General features: G+C 46.7%; 1 protein-coding gene across 1 annotated transcript; it reads right to left on the reverse strand.

Moving 5' to 3' along the window:
- Positions 1-2,342: 2,342 nt before the first annotated feature.
- PDCD7 (programmed cell death 7) lies at positions 2,343-13,059 on the reverse strand. The gene is made up of 5 exons (XM_077263317.1): positions 11,154-13,059; positions 8,670-8,808; positions 8,282-8,518; positions 7,846-7,933; positions 2,343-2,691 (listed from the first exon to the last, which is right to left on the reverse strand). Exons 1-5 carry the CDS (start codon positions 12,912-12,914, stop codon positions 2,565-2,567), a joined length of 2,352 nt encoding a protein of 783 aa, XP_077119432.1. The 5' UTR covers positions 12,915-13,059; the 3' UTR covers positions 2,343-2,564.
- Between the last annotated feature and the right edge of the window lie 3,899 nt (positions 13,060-16,958).

Consider the following 16,958-nt stretch of genomic DNA (forward strand, 5'->3'; position numbering starts at 1 on the left):
CAGGCCCCCGACTCTGCCGTTCTCACCCGGACACCGCACAGAGGCTTGGCGGACCTGGGTAAGCTAAACTGTAGGCTCCCGCCGTCCGGACAGGAACCCAAACTGGAGGGCGAGGGGGGGGCCGCCCTTTTTTAACCTGTAGGTTCCTGTCCGGAAGGTGGGCGGATCCCCTCTCTCGTTGTGGGTGCTGTCGTGGCGATAGGAAAAATATATATACGTTTGGTATCTGTGATCTCATACTGACCTGGGAAATCATATTTCCTGGTCGGTTTTAGCATTTAGTGAACAAAGTAAATAAAAAAAAACAAAAAACAATTGTGGAATTGCACTCTTTTTTGCAATTTCACCGCACTTGGAATCTTTTTCCAGCACATTTTATGGTAAAAATGAATGGGGTTATTCAACTGTACAACTTGTCCCGCAAAAAAACAAGCCCAAATAAGGCAATATAGCTGGAAAAATAAAAAAGGTTATGGCTCTGGGAAGAAGGGGAGCAAAAAATGAAAGCGCAAAAACAAAAATCCCAAGGCTGTGAAGTGGTTAAGCGAAATATGTCCATATTGGTGACAAATTTTATATTTCACTGGAGTGAACTTAAATTTCAAATAGGATCCAGTCACTAATTAGTTAAGCCTTACGAAGGAATATGTACCCATAAGGGGACATTCACATGATGTGGTTGTAGTTTTTCAGTTAAAAAAAAAACCCAAACTGGATGCAGTAATGAAGTTTGTGAACTGCCCACACGGGTCATGTTTAGATTGCACAGCCCAGTAACATGAGGCTGCGACGCGGGCTGTGGGTCCTTATATACATAACCTAAAATCATCCTACCGGGCTAAGCAGAGATGTCACATAAGTATCAACTCACTATAAAAGGGAACCCATAAGCGGGATTTACCCCAGTAATGCTCTGCCAGCGCAGTATTAGCTCCAAAAAAGATTTCATTATCGTGCGCTTATCACGGCAGCAATTTTGAAAAAAAAGATAATTTATGTAAATGAGCTTAACTGTCACATTGGATGCACCTCATCCAGGCAGCCAAAAATGCCTCCCCATATTTGTAATGGAGGGTAATGTTAATGCATCACAATGCTTCAGCATATTAAGTCATGTGGGACAATTGTATTCTTCCAACTTTGGAGTACAACTGGAGTGAGAATTGCACCATTTTCGTATCTTTCTAAGAATAAGCCGGTATACCGACAAAACGCGCGTCGGGACACGTCCTATAGTTTAGAATGATGTCAGGCGGTCAGGATCTAAAAGAAAAATACACAAGGCAGATCGCAGCACCAGAGCGATGAGCACTGAACAGTGCCTGGCTTACAGCAGAGATTTCACACAGCAACGTGTGTGTTTAATCCCGCTTGTAATACTCAACGTGCCATGGTACACAAGGGGAGTGATCGCGCCTGAAACAGAGCAGTGTTCATTCATTATCACTGCCGCAGGATATCAATACTGGGAGCGGCTCTCAGCCCCTTTTGGTGGTGCGCTACACAATTGGTATAATCTAAGCGATAATTTAACTCGCTCAATACTGTATTGTGTTTAGCTTAGCGGAGATTTCGCACTGCAACGTGCGTCTTCTGTGTGTCTTGGTATGGACGGGGAGTGATCGCACCTGAATTTGAGAGCGATGTTTATTACCGCTGCCACAGGATATTAGTACCGATAGCAGCTTTCAGGCAGCGATCTCCCTCTCTTGGTGGTGCGCTATATAACTGATACAATCTTTTATAATCCTGAATGGGACAATAGTGATTTCCACCAATTTTACTCACCAGTCCAGGACGTTTCTGTAACAGCTGCTCCATTGCAGGCTTTATATATGAGCGCTGCATTGTGTAATCATATCACTTACATACTGTGTGATATAACTATTTTGGTGGGTGCAGAAATTGTTTATAAACACTAAGAGTTATATTACTCTGCTCTTCTGATCCTGTTTGTATTTTTAGTGGATTGATTTGACTATTAATTTTTGGGGACAGCAGTCATAATCCCTTCTATTTTCTTCATTTCCCACATCCTACATCTACAGTACCTGTAGGAATCAGTGGGTCACACTATAAATTATCTGTGTGACCCAATATACATCCAAATGGATGTACGTACAGTAATTTTATACACATTGTTTTAATAAATGTGGAATAAAAGTTACATTTTAGTTACGCAATCTTTTTTTCTTTTTCTAGATTGTACTCCACATACCTTTGACTACATTTTGTAAATTGATACAAAACAAGTGGGGCAGTGGGTAAGAAGGGGATTTTCATCTGTTTGTCTGAATAACACTGTTCTTCTAAAATGTGCAAACAAAACATCACAGCGACACTTTACAAACAAGCTTTCATTTGGTTTTAATATGAAAAATAAATAGTTTCCACTTTTTATTGCATCCTATTCAAAAACATAAAACAAAAATACAGCCCTGTAGTAATGTCGTTCACTAGCAGCACAGCCTGAAAGATGCCTCCTGCGTGCGACACCACAGACTGCCTGCTTACCCGCTTGTCCCGAGAGGAGATGAGTAACAAGTCACGTAACTCTGGGCTCTTCAATCCGATTGCTTCAAAGCTGTCGCCCAGGCGTTATTACAGGGGGCTGTGGGAACAACCCATCCACGGGGAACACTGCTGCCATCAGGATGGTCAGGGGGAACCAAGAACTGATCCCACTCGTGTCTGAACAAAAAAAAAAAGGAAAACTGTGAAAATGTTGTTTCTGGACAAAAAAAAAAGTTTTAACTTTATTTTACTTAAAAGACAGTTTAAAGAAAATAAAAAACAGCTGCTTACGTGTCTTTAATTCCTTCACAACATTTGATGTATCTATGCATCATGGTCCGGTAGGGCTTCCCAACCGATCGCGTACGTACGTATGTCATAGCGATCGTGCATGGCACAGGAGCTGTGCCTGCACCATCGCCGAGCCCGGGGTCTCCCCTAAACACTACAATCCATATTAATCGCTACATTTAGGAGGCTGGGAGCCCCCTCTCCTATACAATCGCGCCCCCACAACATCGCAAGGGCCCCATTGGCGTCATGGCAACCCAAGTTAGGCTGGTTTCACACTAGCGTTAACTGCAATACGTCGCAAATGCGTCGTTTTGCCGAAAATACGCATCCAGCAAAAGTTCTTGCTGGATACGTTTTTTCGTCATAGACTAACATTAGCGACGCATTTGCGACGCATTGCCAAACGTCGCATCCGTTTTGCGACGCTTGGGCGTGTGGTAGCGGACCGTCGGGAGAAAAAAACGTTACATGTAACGTTTTTTGCTCCCGACGGTCCGCTTTTTCCGACCGCGCATGCGCGGCCGGAACTCCGCCCCCACCTCCTCGCACTTCCCCGCACCTCACAATGGGGCAGCGGATGCGTGGGAAAAATGCATCCGCTGCCCCCGTTGTGCGGCGGAGACCACGCTAGCGTCGGGAACGTCGGCCCGACGCACAGCGACGGGTTGTTCCCGACGCTAGTGTGAAAGTAGCCTTAGTCATGAGACATGGTCTAGTATACTTCTGTCAGAGCAGCACTGACAGGTATAATGCACTGCAGATGCATTATAGCAGGGATCACACTAGTAAAAGTCCCATAGAGGTACTAAGAGAAAAAGTTAAAGAAAGTTTAAAAAACAAATAAAATAAAATAAAAATGAAATATTATACCCATAAATATGTATTTTTATGTATAAACAAAAAAAATACACATACACTGCTCAAAAAAATAAAGGGAACACTAAAATCCCACATCCTAGATATCACTGAATGAAATATTCCAGTTGCAAATCTTTATTCATTGCATAGTGGAATGTGTTGAGAACAATAAAACCTAAAAATGATCAATGTAAATCACAACTAATATCCCACCGAGGTCTGGAGTTGGAATGATGCTCACAACCAAATTGGAAAATCAAATTACAGATTGATCCAACTTCAGTGGAAATGACTCAAGACAAGGAAATGATGCTCAGTAGTGTGTGTGGCCTCCATCTGCCTGTATAAACCTCCCTATAAAGCCTAGGCATGCTCCTGATGAGGTGGCGGATGGTCTCCTGAGGGATCTCCTCCCAGACCTGGACTAAAGCATCCGCCAACTCCTGGACAGTTTGTAGTGCAACGTGACGTTGGTGGATGGTGCGAGACATGATGTCCCAGATGTGTTCAATCAGATTCAGGTCTGGGGAACGGGTGGGCCAGTCCATAGCTTCAATGCCTTCATCTTGCAGAAACTGCTGACACACTCCAGCCACATGAAGTCTGGCATTGTCCTGCATTAGGAGGAACTCAGGGACAACCGCACCAGCATATGGTCTCACAAGGCGTCTGAGGATCTCATCTCGGTACCTAATGGCAGTCAGGCTACCTCTGGCAAGCACATGGAGGGCTGTGCAGCCCTCCAAAGAAATGCCACCCCACACCATTACTGACCCACTGCCAAACCGGTCATGCTGAAGGATGTTGCAGGCAGCAGATCGCTCTCCACGGCGTCTCCAGACTCTGTCACATATGCTCAGTGTGAACCTGCTTTCATCTGTGAAGAGCACAGGGAGCCAGTGGCAAATTTGCCAATCCTGGTGTTCTGTGGCAAATGTCAAGCGTCCTGCATGGTGTTGGGCTGTGAGCACAACCCCCATCTGTGGACGTCGGGCACTCAGACCATCCTCATGGAGTCAGTTTCTAACCTTTTGTGCAAACACATGCACATTTGTGGCCTGCTGGAGGTCATTTTGCAGGGCTCTGGCAGTGATCCTCCTGTTCCTCCTTGCACAAAGGCTGAGGTAGCGGTCCTGCTGCTGGGTTGTTGCCCTCCTACGGCCCCCTCCACATCTCCTGGTGTACTGGCCTGTCTCCTGGTAGTGCCTCCAGCCTCTGGACACTAGGCTGACAGACACTGCAAACCTTCTTGCCACAGCTCGCATTGATGTGCCATCCTGAATGAGCTGCACTTCCTGAGCCACTTGTGTGGGTTGTAGAGTCCGTCTCATGCTACCACGAGTGTGAAAGCACAACTAACATTCAAAAGAGACCAAAACATCAGCCAGAAAACAATGGTACTGAGATATGGTCTGTGGCCCACACCTGAAGAACCACTGCTTTATTGAGGGTGTCTTGATAATTGCCAATAATTTCCATCGGTTGTCTACTCCATTTGCACAACAGCATGTGAAATTGATTGTCAAACAGTGTTGCTTGCTAAGTGGACAGTTTGATTTCACAGAAGTTTAATTTACTTAGAGTTATATTCTGTTGTTTAAGTGTTCCCTTTATTTTTTTGAGCAGTGTATTTGGTATCGCCGCGTCCAGTCCGATCCAATCTATAAAACTGGTACACTAATTAACCCCTTCAGTGAACAACATATAAAAGCGAGGGAAAAAAAACGAACGAAAAAAATCGAATAAATGCGGTCAAAACGACAAATGGAAAGAAGAATGGTATTGCTGAAAACGTCATCTTGTCCTGAAAAAAACAAGCTGCCATACAGCTCCGTCAGCGGAGACATAAAAAGTTATAGTTCTCAGAATAATGCGATGGAAAAAATTTTATTTTGTAAAAGTGCTAAAACATGAAAAAAATTACATGGTGTATCGCTGTAATCGTACTGACCCTAAGAATAAAGCTGCCTTATCACTTTACCACACAGAGACCGGCATGAAAAAAAACAAAAAAAAATCCTGAATTTTTTTGTTCATTCTGCCTAACAAACATTGACATGGAAATTGATTAGTGATTAGCGAGTATGCTTGTTACTTGGGTATCTCCGAGCATGTATTCAAGCTGTCTAGCAGCAGCAAATCATGCAGCTGCGTCGACATAAAATCTCCGAGTACACCGAAGTACTCAGAGACCACCTGAGCATGCTCGGAGAAACCCGAGTAACGAGCACAATTGCTCATCACTAAAATTGATCAAAAAATGTCATGTGCCTGAAAACGTCCAATCACTTATACTGGACAAGGAGAACATTGTAAAAAATAAAAACAATTCTTCACCTGCTGTTGATTTGTTCATTCTGCCTCCCAAAGATCGCAGTAAGGCTCGGTTTACATTTATCCAGCGATCTACACTGAGAACTTACAATGGGGTTTCAGTGTAAATCTCTGAAATATGTGATTCAGACAGAACCTCTAGCAAAAGATTCCCTATGAGGCAGATGGAGGCACTGTGGACACCTCAGGACCGTTGATCCAGCGGTGTCCATCTTTTGAGGGCATGTTCATTTCCATGGTCAGTAAACGCTGCGGTATGAACGCTGAGTACATCCGCAGCGTCCAGATGTTTCCGCATAGTGGATGGGATTTCAAGAAATCCCATGCCCACTATGTGTGCACTGATGCCCGTGGCTTACCTGCGGAGATGGACATGCGGCGCGTCTTTCCAGACCACAGCATGTCAAACCTCAACTGTACAATGCATTGGACGAGGCGATTCCACACGGTTCAATGAACACATGCGTAATCAGCTGCGTTCAACAGCTGGCAGCGCTTTGGACGCACTGGACATGTGCTGCGTCCAAAGGGCTACCAATTTTACAGACTGTGTGCACATACCCTCAAGCGTGCATAAATGTTCGGTCGGCCAGTTTTGAGCATTTCTGAAAAGAAGGACATCGTTGAAGAGTCCAGAGTAACTCAGCTTCCGCATTATCATAAATGGATCCCTTGCAGTTTCATCTGAATTACATCACTTGAAGACTTAAAGGGAAATGCCGCTGCGCTCAGCATAGAGCGCAGGATAAATGTCATACAAAATGTTATGCAAAATGTTCCCAATAAAACCTTCAACTCAATCCACAAAAAATACAAGACGTCCGTCATCTGTAAATGAAAATATATGGGGCTTCCAGGTTACAGGTAGCACAAGGGCTTTGGAAAAGCTAAATGGCTAGCAGAATTATTTAGCGATGAGCAAATGTGCTCAGATAAGTTGTTATCCAAGCATGCTTGAGTGCTAATAGAGTATCTTCGGAGTGCGCTAATACTATATTTGAATCGCCGTGCAGCAGTTGTGACACAATCAGAGTTTTTAGATGTAGAATGAAAGCTGTCCCCGCCCACACCACCACAGCTTTCTGTGTACATTGTATATTAACCATATATTAACCGTATAATACCGATTTCACACGTCTGTATATTACCGGTACTGGAAATATCCGTATGTGTAATACTTGCGGCACACTAGTGGCAAACGTGTGCCGCATCAGTACCACACGAACGGCCTCCGGGGAAGAAGCACTAAACTAAACGCTATTCCCCAGCACTCATCATTCTCCCCAACTTTCTGGCGATCGGTGGGAGCAGAGGGGAATGATCAGGCTTATATTCAAGTCATCGCGACGTCCCAAAGGTCCTTCGCGGCGCGCAATGCATCTCTGGGAATGGAAGCCGCTGCATGCATTGCAAAGAGGCGGGAGAACTCCGGGGGCCGTCGGTAGGTAAGTATATCCATATTTTTTATTCTTTTTTTTTTTTTACACGAATATGGATCCCAGGGTGTGAAGGAGAGTCTCCTCTCCTCCAGACCCTGGGAACCATCTAGGACCGCTCCCTGCACCATATGCGGCAACCTCAGAGCTCCTCACATGCTGTACCCGGCGTATAAGACGACCCCCGACTTTTGAGAAGATTTTCAGGGGTTAAAAAGTTGTCTTATACGCCAGAAAATACGGTAAATAAAACTCCCATAACCTAAAATTTCATTCAACATGCTCATGCTAACTGCTGGGTGCACGTAGTATCCATTCAATGCAGATGTGTCAAAACTTGCACCACATCTCCAATGCCAGTCTAGGCACATAAGGATGTGTCAGTATATATAATGTCTAAAAGACTCACCGGATCTGGACGAGGGACACGACGGAGTGCTCAGCTTGCAGGTAATACTGACGAAATGGCTGTAGAGGTGGCAGACTGGGCAGAAACTCTAAGATAAAGGAAGACATGAGAGTGAGATAGTCCCAATACAAACGCCATCATACATTGGATACTTGTTACCAGAGATCTTTTGTAATAGAGAAGACAATACTGTAGATATAATTGCTAAAACAGCCATGTTATCCCATGTTACAATGCATACTTCTGCTATAATCCAACAACAGATTATTTGACCCTCTCGCTGATATTCTGCTGCCTATTCACTATACAAATGTTATTACATACTTCACTCAGGATCAGATGTGAACAGAAATTATTGTAATTATCTATTTTCAGGCAGAAAGGAAAAAAAAAAAGGATCTCCGTGCAAAGGGTAAGAGGCCTGACAGTCACCGACCTGCGTCACCAAACAGTATGCAGTCCAGCTCTCGCTGCTTCTGCAATGTTTTCTCCCTTTCCTTCTTCAGGCTCTTGTCCTTCGCTCTCTGCCGCTCCTCCTCTTGCTCTCCTTCCAGTATGACCCTCAGAGTCTTCTCTTCTGCGTCATACAATGCACTTCGCTTGTGCACCAGCGTCCGAAGCCTGTTTATGTGATTTGTGAACGTTTCGTCGGCGGACGGTGGTGGACAGACACCTAGAAATAAAGCTGTGGTTAAGGATCGGTTGGAACAACAGAAGCTCATTAAGTGCTGCTCAAACACTGAATTACATATTTCTAAGGTGTCATCTGCCTATCTGAAGAAAGTACTAAGAAAAGAAACTTCAAAGACCTAGATCCTTCCTACCTTTTCTTCCAGCAGCTTCTTTTCTTAATTTACGAAGTTTCTCCAAGGACTTTAAAACATCTAGCATTTTTTTTACATCATTTTGCTTCTTCCTCACCTCCCCCAGCACCCAGTCAGCGGTGGCTTTCAGCTCTCGTTCCTGCAACGAGCAAGAATAGGATAAAACAAGTCGCAAGAAAAAAAACAAAAACACTGAAATCAAGAAGAGGTTTTCATGTCAACATAAAATAGGTGATGTTTGTGCAGAAAAGTCATAGTAACACAGAGGGGCAACTTCACTACTCTCTTTATTCATGGAATACCTGTAATTGGATAACAGAGGGACAATATCAGTAATATTAGGTTAATGCTTAAAGGGAACCTGTCAGCAGGACTGTGCTCAGTAAACTACAGACACTGTCAGGTCAGCGCCGTTATACTGGTTACAATGATACCTGGTGATGAAATCCGTCTTGTGGTTGTTGGTAAATCTTTATTTGTAGTTTTCAGTTAATGATACACTCATGTTTCGGGGCGGCCTGCTTAGGGGGTCTGCATGTGGTGCTCCGCTTAGATATTCATATTGTTGGCTTCTGACAAGTCAATGATCCCTCAGTGTCCTGCCCCCTATTTGACATAATGCATAGAATATTGTTGGCTATTGTGAGGCTTAGAACAAAAAAATTTTACATCCAGCAAAATGGCACCATCAGCGGCCCCTGCGCAGTAGCATGTATCTCTTACTAATAGATGCTACTGCCCAAGTGCCGCTGACATTTTGCTTGAGGGAAAAGAATTTGGCTGCAGCTAAATGGTGCCGGTGATTGCACAGCAGCATCTATCGGTAAGAAATATAGTACATGCTACCGCGCAAGTGCAGCCACCATTTTGCTAGATGTAAATTTTTTTTTTTTTTCTTAAGTCCACAATATTATATGTATTGTGTAAAAAAGAGGTTAGATCCCTGAAGGATCAGTGGCCTGTCATAAGCCCATACAGATGAATACCTAAGCAGAGTACCACATAAAGACCCCCACAGGCCGCCCCGAAGCACGAGCATCTCATTAACTGAAAATAAAGATTAAACAAATCAAGACGGATTTCATCACCAGGTATCATTGTAATCAGTATAACGGCACCGACCTGACACTGTCTGTAGGTTACTGAGACAAATCCTGCTGACAGGTTCACTTTAACAAGCAACACCATAATACAGGAAATTAGTATTGAACACGTCACCATTTTCCTAAGTATATTCCTAAAGATGCTATTGACATGAAATTCTCACTAGATGTCGGGATCAACCTATTAAATCCACACAGGTGAAGAAATCAAACCATAGATGTCCATAAATTAATCTCTGCGTAATAATGAGAAATCACAAAGGGAGAAAGTATTGAACCTTTAGAAATATATTTACTTAGAAAATTGGTGATGTGTCCAATACTTATTTTACCCGCTGTATATAAAAGGCGGCTACCAAATACACTCACTGAACATGTCTAAGGTCGCTAAGTGCAGAGCTAAACAATCTATCCCAACATGCGACACGGACAGCGATTTCAATGTGCACTAAATAATTTTTAGGTTGGGCGACTGCTACTACGAGGGGAGTTCTATTGTAACATACTGTTCGGGATGGGGAGGGGGACAATACCAAGTGAAGTAACGGGCTGAACTCTCACATCCCTAGTGCAGCTTGGCCCTCCAGCACGTCATTGCTGGCGCAAACATTTTTATTCGTTTAAATTGGATTTAAAGAGTTGTTCTCAACATGATAAATGGTTAAAATTGTAAAGTGATTATTAAAACAAGCAACTGCAACTGAAAATGGGATTTTTCATTTTATTCTTTACTGCATAGGCTACCGATAGTCAATCAGCGAAGGCCAGTGTCCTAGAGCCCAGGGCCGGTGTCCTAGAGCCCAGGGCCCGAGTCCTAGAGCCCAGGGCCCGAGTCCTAGAGCCCAGGGCCCGAGTCCTAGAGCCCAGGGCCCGAGTCCTAGAGCCCGAGTCCTAGAGCCCAGGGCCGGTGTCCTAGAGCCCAGGGCCGGTGTCCTAGGCAAGGACTGCACCGCTTACCAATAGAGCTTGCAAATGCTTGAGTACCACAGCGCTCCTCCGATGCTGAAGATGCAAAACTACCTATGCTTGCCACATTGGAGATCGCACAGTGTGGACAGCAGGACGCCTATGTCGCTGGTCTGAACTTTCTATCAAGTAGAAGTGCACCCCCATCCCAGTCCCCTGGCAAGCAGGAAGCCAGGAGTCATGGAAATGGTGCACTCCTGAAGATTTAGACAACTCCTGCTCAAATGCAGCCGAAATCTTATATGATGATCCTATACGTCTGGATGGCAGCTTTCAGAAAGCCATGTGTCTATTGTCCATACTATATCAATGAGATGGACAGACTGCCAGTTGTACAACAAATATGCTGTATCCCAATCCAACCTATTTTCACTAAACCAGGTACCGAGAATGGAAACACTACGCAGACACCCACCCGTTTCTTCTCCTCTACTTTCTGCACACACTGCATCCTCCACAAGTCAATCTTAGCCTCCTTTTCGGCAGATCGCTCTGCTGCCTCCTTTTCTTCCTCCTCAGCTGCTTGTCTCCTGCGCTGCCAGCGAAGCCTTTTCTTGTGCACTATATCTAATTTCCTCTTGACTCCCTGGATATAGCCTGGCTTCTCCAGCTCCTTCAGTTTCTTCTCCAAATCTACCCGAATATCTGCGGCTTTCTCATATTCGCGTGTCCATGGCTTTCCTCCCTTGTCAAGACTTTCCAAAGCCTGGCACAATGTATCCAGCTGGGATACCAATCGAAGAGCGCTGTACATCAGCTCACGTGCTTCTGCTACCGAGGGAGCCTGAACCGCAGCAGTCTTGGCTGGAGGCTCCTTTCTCCGACAGGATAAAAAGCTGGACAGCCAACGCACAAAGAAGTCTTTATCTTCAGGTCCACCTTTCTCCATTGCACATGCCTGCCGGTCCAAACACATAAAACTGTCCTGAATATACGGGGTGGGCTGAGAAACAAATGGGCCACCAGGCTGCAGCAACAAATTTGGGTCTCTCCGTCCATCCGGTATCCCATGCTGAAAAAGAAAAGGCCCATCACGCTCAAAATTCCTACCAGCAACCATTCCTGAAGGCAGAGGACCCGGACTTTGCTGGTTTAGAAGATGGTGACGAAGATTTGTGTGGCCCTGAGCACTAGGGACCCCCAAATCACCCTCAATAGATTCACAAAAACCAGCAGAGCCTGCCAGTGGGGAGGCAGCATAGGAAGGATTGGGGGGATTTCCATGCATTGGTGGTAAGTGATAGAAGCCCTGCGGTGGGTTCTCAGTATGCGGAGTGTTTTGTGTGGGTGCAGGCTGGGTGCCTGGGGCCCTGTAGGTGAAGACGTTCGGTCCTGTGTGGGGTGGCGCCCTGTAGGTGAAGGCATTCGGCACAGTAGGGGTGTTCGGACCATACAATCCAGGCTGGGGAGCTCCACAGGACGCACCGGGCTGCGGACCCTCACTTTGCAGATTACTTCCGCTGTGCGGGCCGTCCTGCTGGAAACCGGCCAGCTGTCGGCCACCATGGGAATACTGAGGTAATACTGGATCCGGACCTCGGAGGCCTCCAGGACCACCTTGATAGAAATCAGGACCCCCGCTTCTAGGTGGGGACCCTCCCAAATACCTGGGGAGCTGATCAGATACGTGATGCGGCCCCCCGGACTGGCTCATAGGGTCCCGGCTGCTTGCTCCTTGAGGACCTGCAGGTAAGCACTGCTGGGGTCTTGTCCCCAGTGGGGGCTCAGCTGGGGGGTGCTGGCCTGGATTTAGCATTATGCCACCATTGCCATAGTGGACGCCAGCTCTGTGCAGGGTGCCAGGCCCCATGTCCTGTGTCCGCCCTGCCGGCACCGGAGGGTGAGGTATGCCGGGCCTCGGGCCCCCATATGGGAACACGTCCGGCCGCGGGGGACCTCCCGGAGGCAGCGGCCCCTGCAGTGAGACACCTCCCCGGCTGTCTGTGGACGGCGCTCTGTGCTCCGTCCCGTCCTGTGCGGCATCATACGGAGGCCTGCTCTCCCAGGGGCCGGCCCGCTGTGCTCCGCCGCCCGGATAGTAGTCCTGGGGATGCGGCTCTCCGCTCCGTAATGGCGGATACTGAGGGAACCTCTGAGGACCCTGGGCCGGGAGGTCACCATAATGGGGTCTAGCCCACGTCCCAGGCACCGGCGGCAGCGGCTGCCTCCTCTCCATGACAACCAGGAAGTGGGCAGGAAGCGGGCAAAGCAGCGACAGGCGGCAGCGGAATGTGCGACAGCGACACGGAGCGGAGTGGAGGAGGCGCTGCCTTGTTTCAATACAGACGTGGTCAGAAGTGACACCTGGCGGCGGGAGACCCGCACTGCAGCTCTGTACTGTTATTACTGCTCAGCATTCATTTACATTCACCAACATCCCAGTCCTCTGAGTAGCCACACAGAACCAGTGCCCTTATTGCCCCCTCACGGAACTAGTGCCCCACACATTAGTAGTGCCCTTAGTGCTCCCACACAGGACTAGTGCCCTTAGTGCTCCCACACAGGACTAGTGCCCCACACACAGAACTAGTGCCCCACACACAGAACTAATACCCCACACAGAACTAGTGCCCCACACACAGAACTAATACCCCACACAGGACTAGTGCCCCACACACAGAACTAATACCCCACACAGGACTAGTGCCCCACACACAGAACTAATACCCCACAGAGAACTAGTGCCCCCCACACAGAACTAATACCCCACACAGGACTAGTGCCCCACACACAGAACTAATACCCCACAGAGGACTAGTGCCCCCCACACAGAACTAATACCCCACAGAGAACTAGTGCCCCCCACACAGAACTAATACCCCACACAGATGTAGTGCCCTTAGTGCCCCCACACAGAACTAATACCCCACAGAGGACTAGTGCCCCCCACACAGAACTAATACCCCACACAGATGTAGTGCCCTTAGTGCCCCCACACAGAACTAATACCCCACAGAGGACTAGTGCCCCCCACACAGAACTAATACCCCACAGAGAACTAGTGCCCCCCACACAGAACTAATACCCCACACAGATGTAGTGCCCTTAGTGCCCCCACACAGAACTAATACCCCACAGAGGACTAGTGCCCCCCACACAGGACTAATACCCCACACAGATGTAGTGCCCTTAGTGCCCCCACACAGAACTAATACCCCACAGAGGACTAGTGCCCCCCACACAGAACTAATACCCCACACAGATGTAGTGCCCTTAGTGCCTCCACACAGAACTAGTGCCCTTAGTGCCCCCACAGAGGACTAGTGCCCCCCACACAGAACTAATACCCCACACAGATGTAGTGCCCTTAGTGCCTCCACACAGAACTAGTGCCCTTAGTGCCCCCACAGAGGACTAGTGCCCAACACACAGAACTAATACCCCACACAGTAGTGCCCCCCACACAGAAGTAGTGCCCTTGAGATACCCCATCGTTGGGTGAGCTGATGAAATACTTCCTCGTTTAGCTCCCAGTCGGTCTGCTGAGAAAGTCTGCAACTTTGTTCTGGTGACCCCTCAAGTGTACCTCAGAAATGGAGAGTATGGTATTCTCTACCTATTGATATATTTGCCCAGCTAGGGCCTGTAAGAGCTGGCCTTTTGGACCCCCCTGGTGCTGGAGAAAGGAGACTGTCGTGATGTCCGAAAAGATCTTCACATGTTGCTCTCTGAGAATGTTCTGGCACTGCTGGAGCATCTCCCTCGCTGCTCTTAATTATCTGTAGTTGGATGACCTTCTGCGTTCTTCTTGGGCCTTGTAGGTATTGACCCTCTACTTTTGCTCCCCAGCATAGTTGGTTTGCGTCGGTAGTAACCTGGATGAATAGGATACATGGTATCCATTCCTGGAGTTGTAACCCTACGTTCACATTTGCGGTGTGCGCCGCAGCGTCGGGCGCCGCAGCGTCGCCGCATGCGTCATGCGCCCCTATATTTAACATGGGGGCGCATGGACATGCGTCGCACTTGCGTTTTGCGCCGCATGCGTCCCTGCGGCGCCCGCGTCTGGGCGCAGAGGACGCAAGTTGCATTTTTGCTGCGTCAAAATTCAATGAAAAAAAGGACGCATGCGGCGCAAAACGCAGCGTTGTGCATGCGTTTTGGTTTGCGTTGTGGCGCCGACGCTGCGGCGCACAACGCAAATGTGAACGTACCATAATCGAGACGTCCACCATGACCGAGAGGACCTTAGATCTGTGGATATGCTCACTTTCTTATATAGTCCAGACAGATGCCTGTTCCAGGCTGACAGAATTGCTTTTTGCAGCCCTCTTGAGCGGACCTGACTCCTCCACACTCTTGTAATGCAAGATATCATCAATCCTAGGATTCTCATAGCGTTTCTGAACAATACCGCTCTTTTCCTCTGAAAGGATCGAATCCAGTTTCTGATTTCTTCCCTTTTTATAAGGGGTAGAGAGGATATCCTGCGATGCCAGTCGAGGGGGACTCCTAAAATAGTCCGGGCCAGATGCTGGTTGAGATGATTCGCCAAGTCTGCCACCAAGAGATCATCCTGGTATGAGATGACAATTATCCTGTTCTTTCTCAGGAAAGCTACCACCTGTCATTATCTTCGTAAAGATACATGGTGCTGAGAACAGGCCAAACGGTAGACACTGGAAGTGGTGGATTATCCCCTGATATTCCAGTGCAAATCTCAGGAATTGCTGGCAGGCAGGATGAATGGCCACCTGATAATATGTGTCTCTTATATCTAGAGTGCGCATTACTGAATTGCTCCCTATTTATGGATTAGTTGTTGTATTGAGTTGTTGGATGGAGGGGGCTTTAGACTTATGATAGTAAAATGTATTTTCCCGACGGCTTTTTTTTTTTTTTTTTTTTATAGAGAAAAGAGAAGAATAATGGCCCTGTTGGATTTCTGAGAAGGGCACTGGACAGATTGCCCAGGATTCTAGTAGATACCCGACATCTCCCCAGCGTCTTTTTTTTTTTTTTTTTTTTTAAAGAGGATGGAGATTGAGACATGGTGTGGCGGTACTTTTTTTGCGTGTGTGTGAATTATATTTTGTACCGATTTTCTGTGATGGCCTGCTACCTCTTCAAGAAAAACTGAAGACCCACCCCATGACTTCTGACGTCAGGGTCTCCCTGAAGGGCCCAAAGTAAATCTGGTAACTATATTTACCTTACTTGGGGTAGTTCCATCTTCCTGTTTTACCCTCCCCCTGACATCAGATTTCTAAGATGGATGGTGTTTGTGAAAGGAGTGATACTTTTTGGATCTTTCTTCAGTAAAACCTTTTTTTGTCATCAGAAGCCCCCTCTAGAATTTCATCCAAGACGTGCCCGAAGACATGAACATCTGTAAACGGGATGAAGCAGTTTACTTATGGATTGGCTAGCACCTGGCCATGTTTTCCGCTAGATAGCTCATCTCGCTGAGTTAGACAAGACGTTGCTTATGGCTCCAAACCTCACAGATTCCGCCGACGCATCCACCATGACCCGAGTTCCCATTTGTAAACATACATAGGAAGGGAGTTTAAAACAACATCTCTAGGGGTCTTGGATTTTAATTGAGTTGTTAGCTCATCTTTCCAAAGGCACATGGACCTAGCTACCGCGGTGGCGGCGATCTTGGCTCTAATGATGGCGGTTGATGCATCCCAACTTCTTCTTAGCAACCCCTTCAGCCTTTCTATCCATGGTGTCTCGGAGACAAGACTACTCCTCAAACGGTATTGAGGTTTTCTTTGCCACTGGCAATAGGAATGCCAATTTTGGGGATTTCTTCCAAAACTTTGACTTCCTTAGGATCAAAGGGAAGAAGAGCCTTAAAATCCTTGGGAATGAAGAGTCTCTTCTCTGTATCTTCCCATTCCTCCAAAATCATAGTGTTCGTTGACTTGAAACACAATTTCATTGTGTCTGCAGTCCTTTAAACATCTCATCCTATACTAAGAGCACTACTTGGGTATCTTCAATCATCATGCTACTCCACACCGCCCATAACAAATCGTCATCATTCTCAGATGAGATAAAAATACTTCTTTCCTCTCTTCTGGGGAGGATCTTCCTCGCCTTCTAGGTCTTGATAGGAAAAATAGGAATATACTTCTTCCTTTTATGATTCTTCCTTCTCCAATCTTTCTCTTTTTAGAACAGGACATATTCTGAACAGTTTGGGGTGGTATGTGCCCAAAGTCCATGCTCTAGTCCTCTTCGTGGATCATAGACAGCATGTTGGCCATAA

The sequence above is a fragment of the Ranitomeya variabilis genome, chromosome 5, assembly GCF_051348905.1.
Source record: "Ranitomeya variabilis isolate aRanVar5 chromosome 5, aRanVar5.hap1, whole genome shotgun sequence".
Classification (NCBI taxonomy): domain Eukaryota; kingdom Metazoa; phylum Chordata; class Amphibia; order Anura; family Dendrobatidae; genus Ranitomeya; species Ranitomeya variabilis.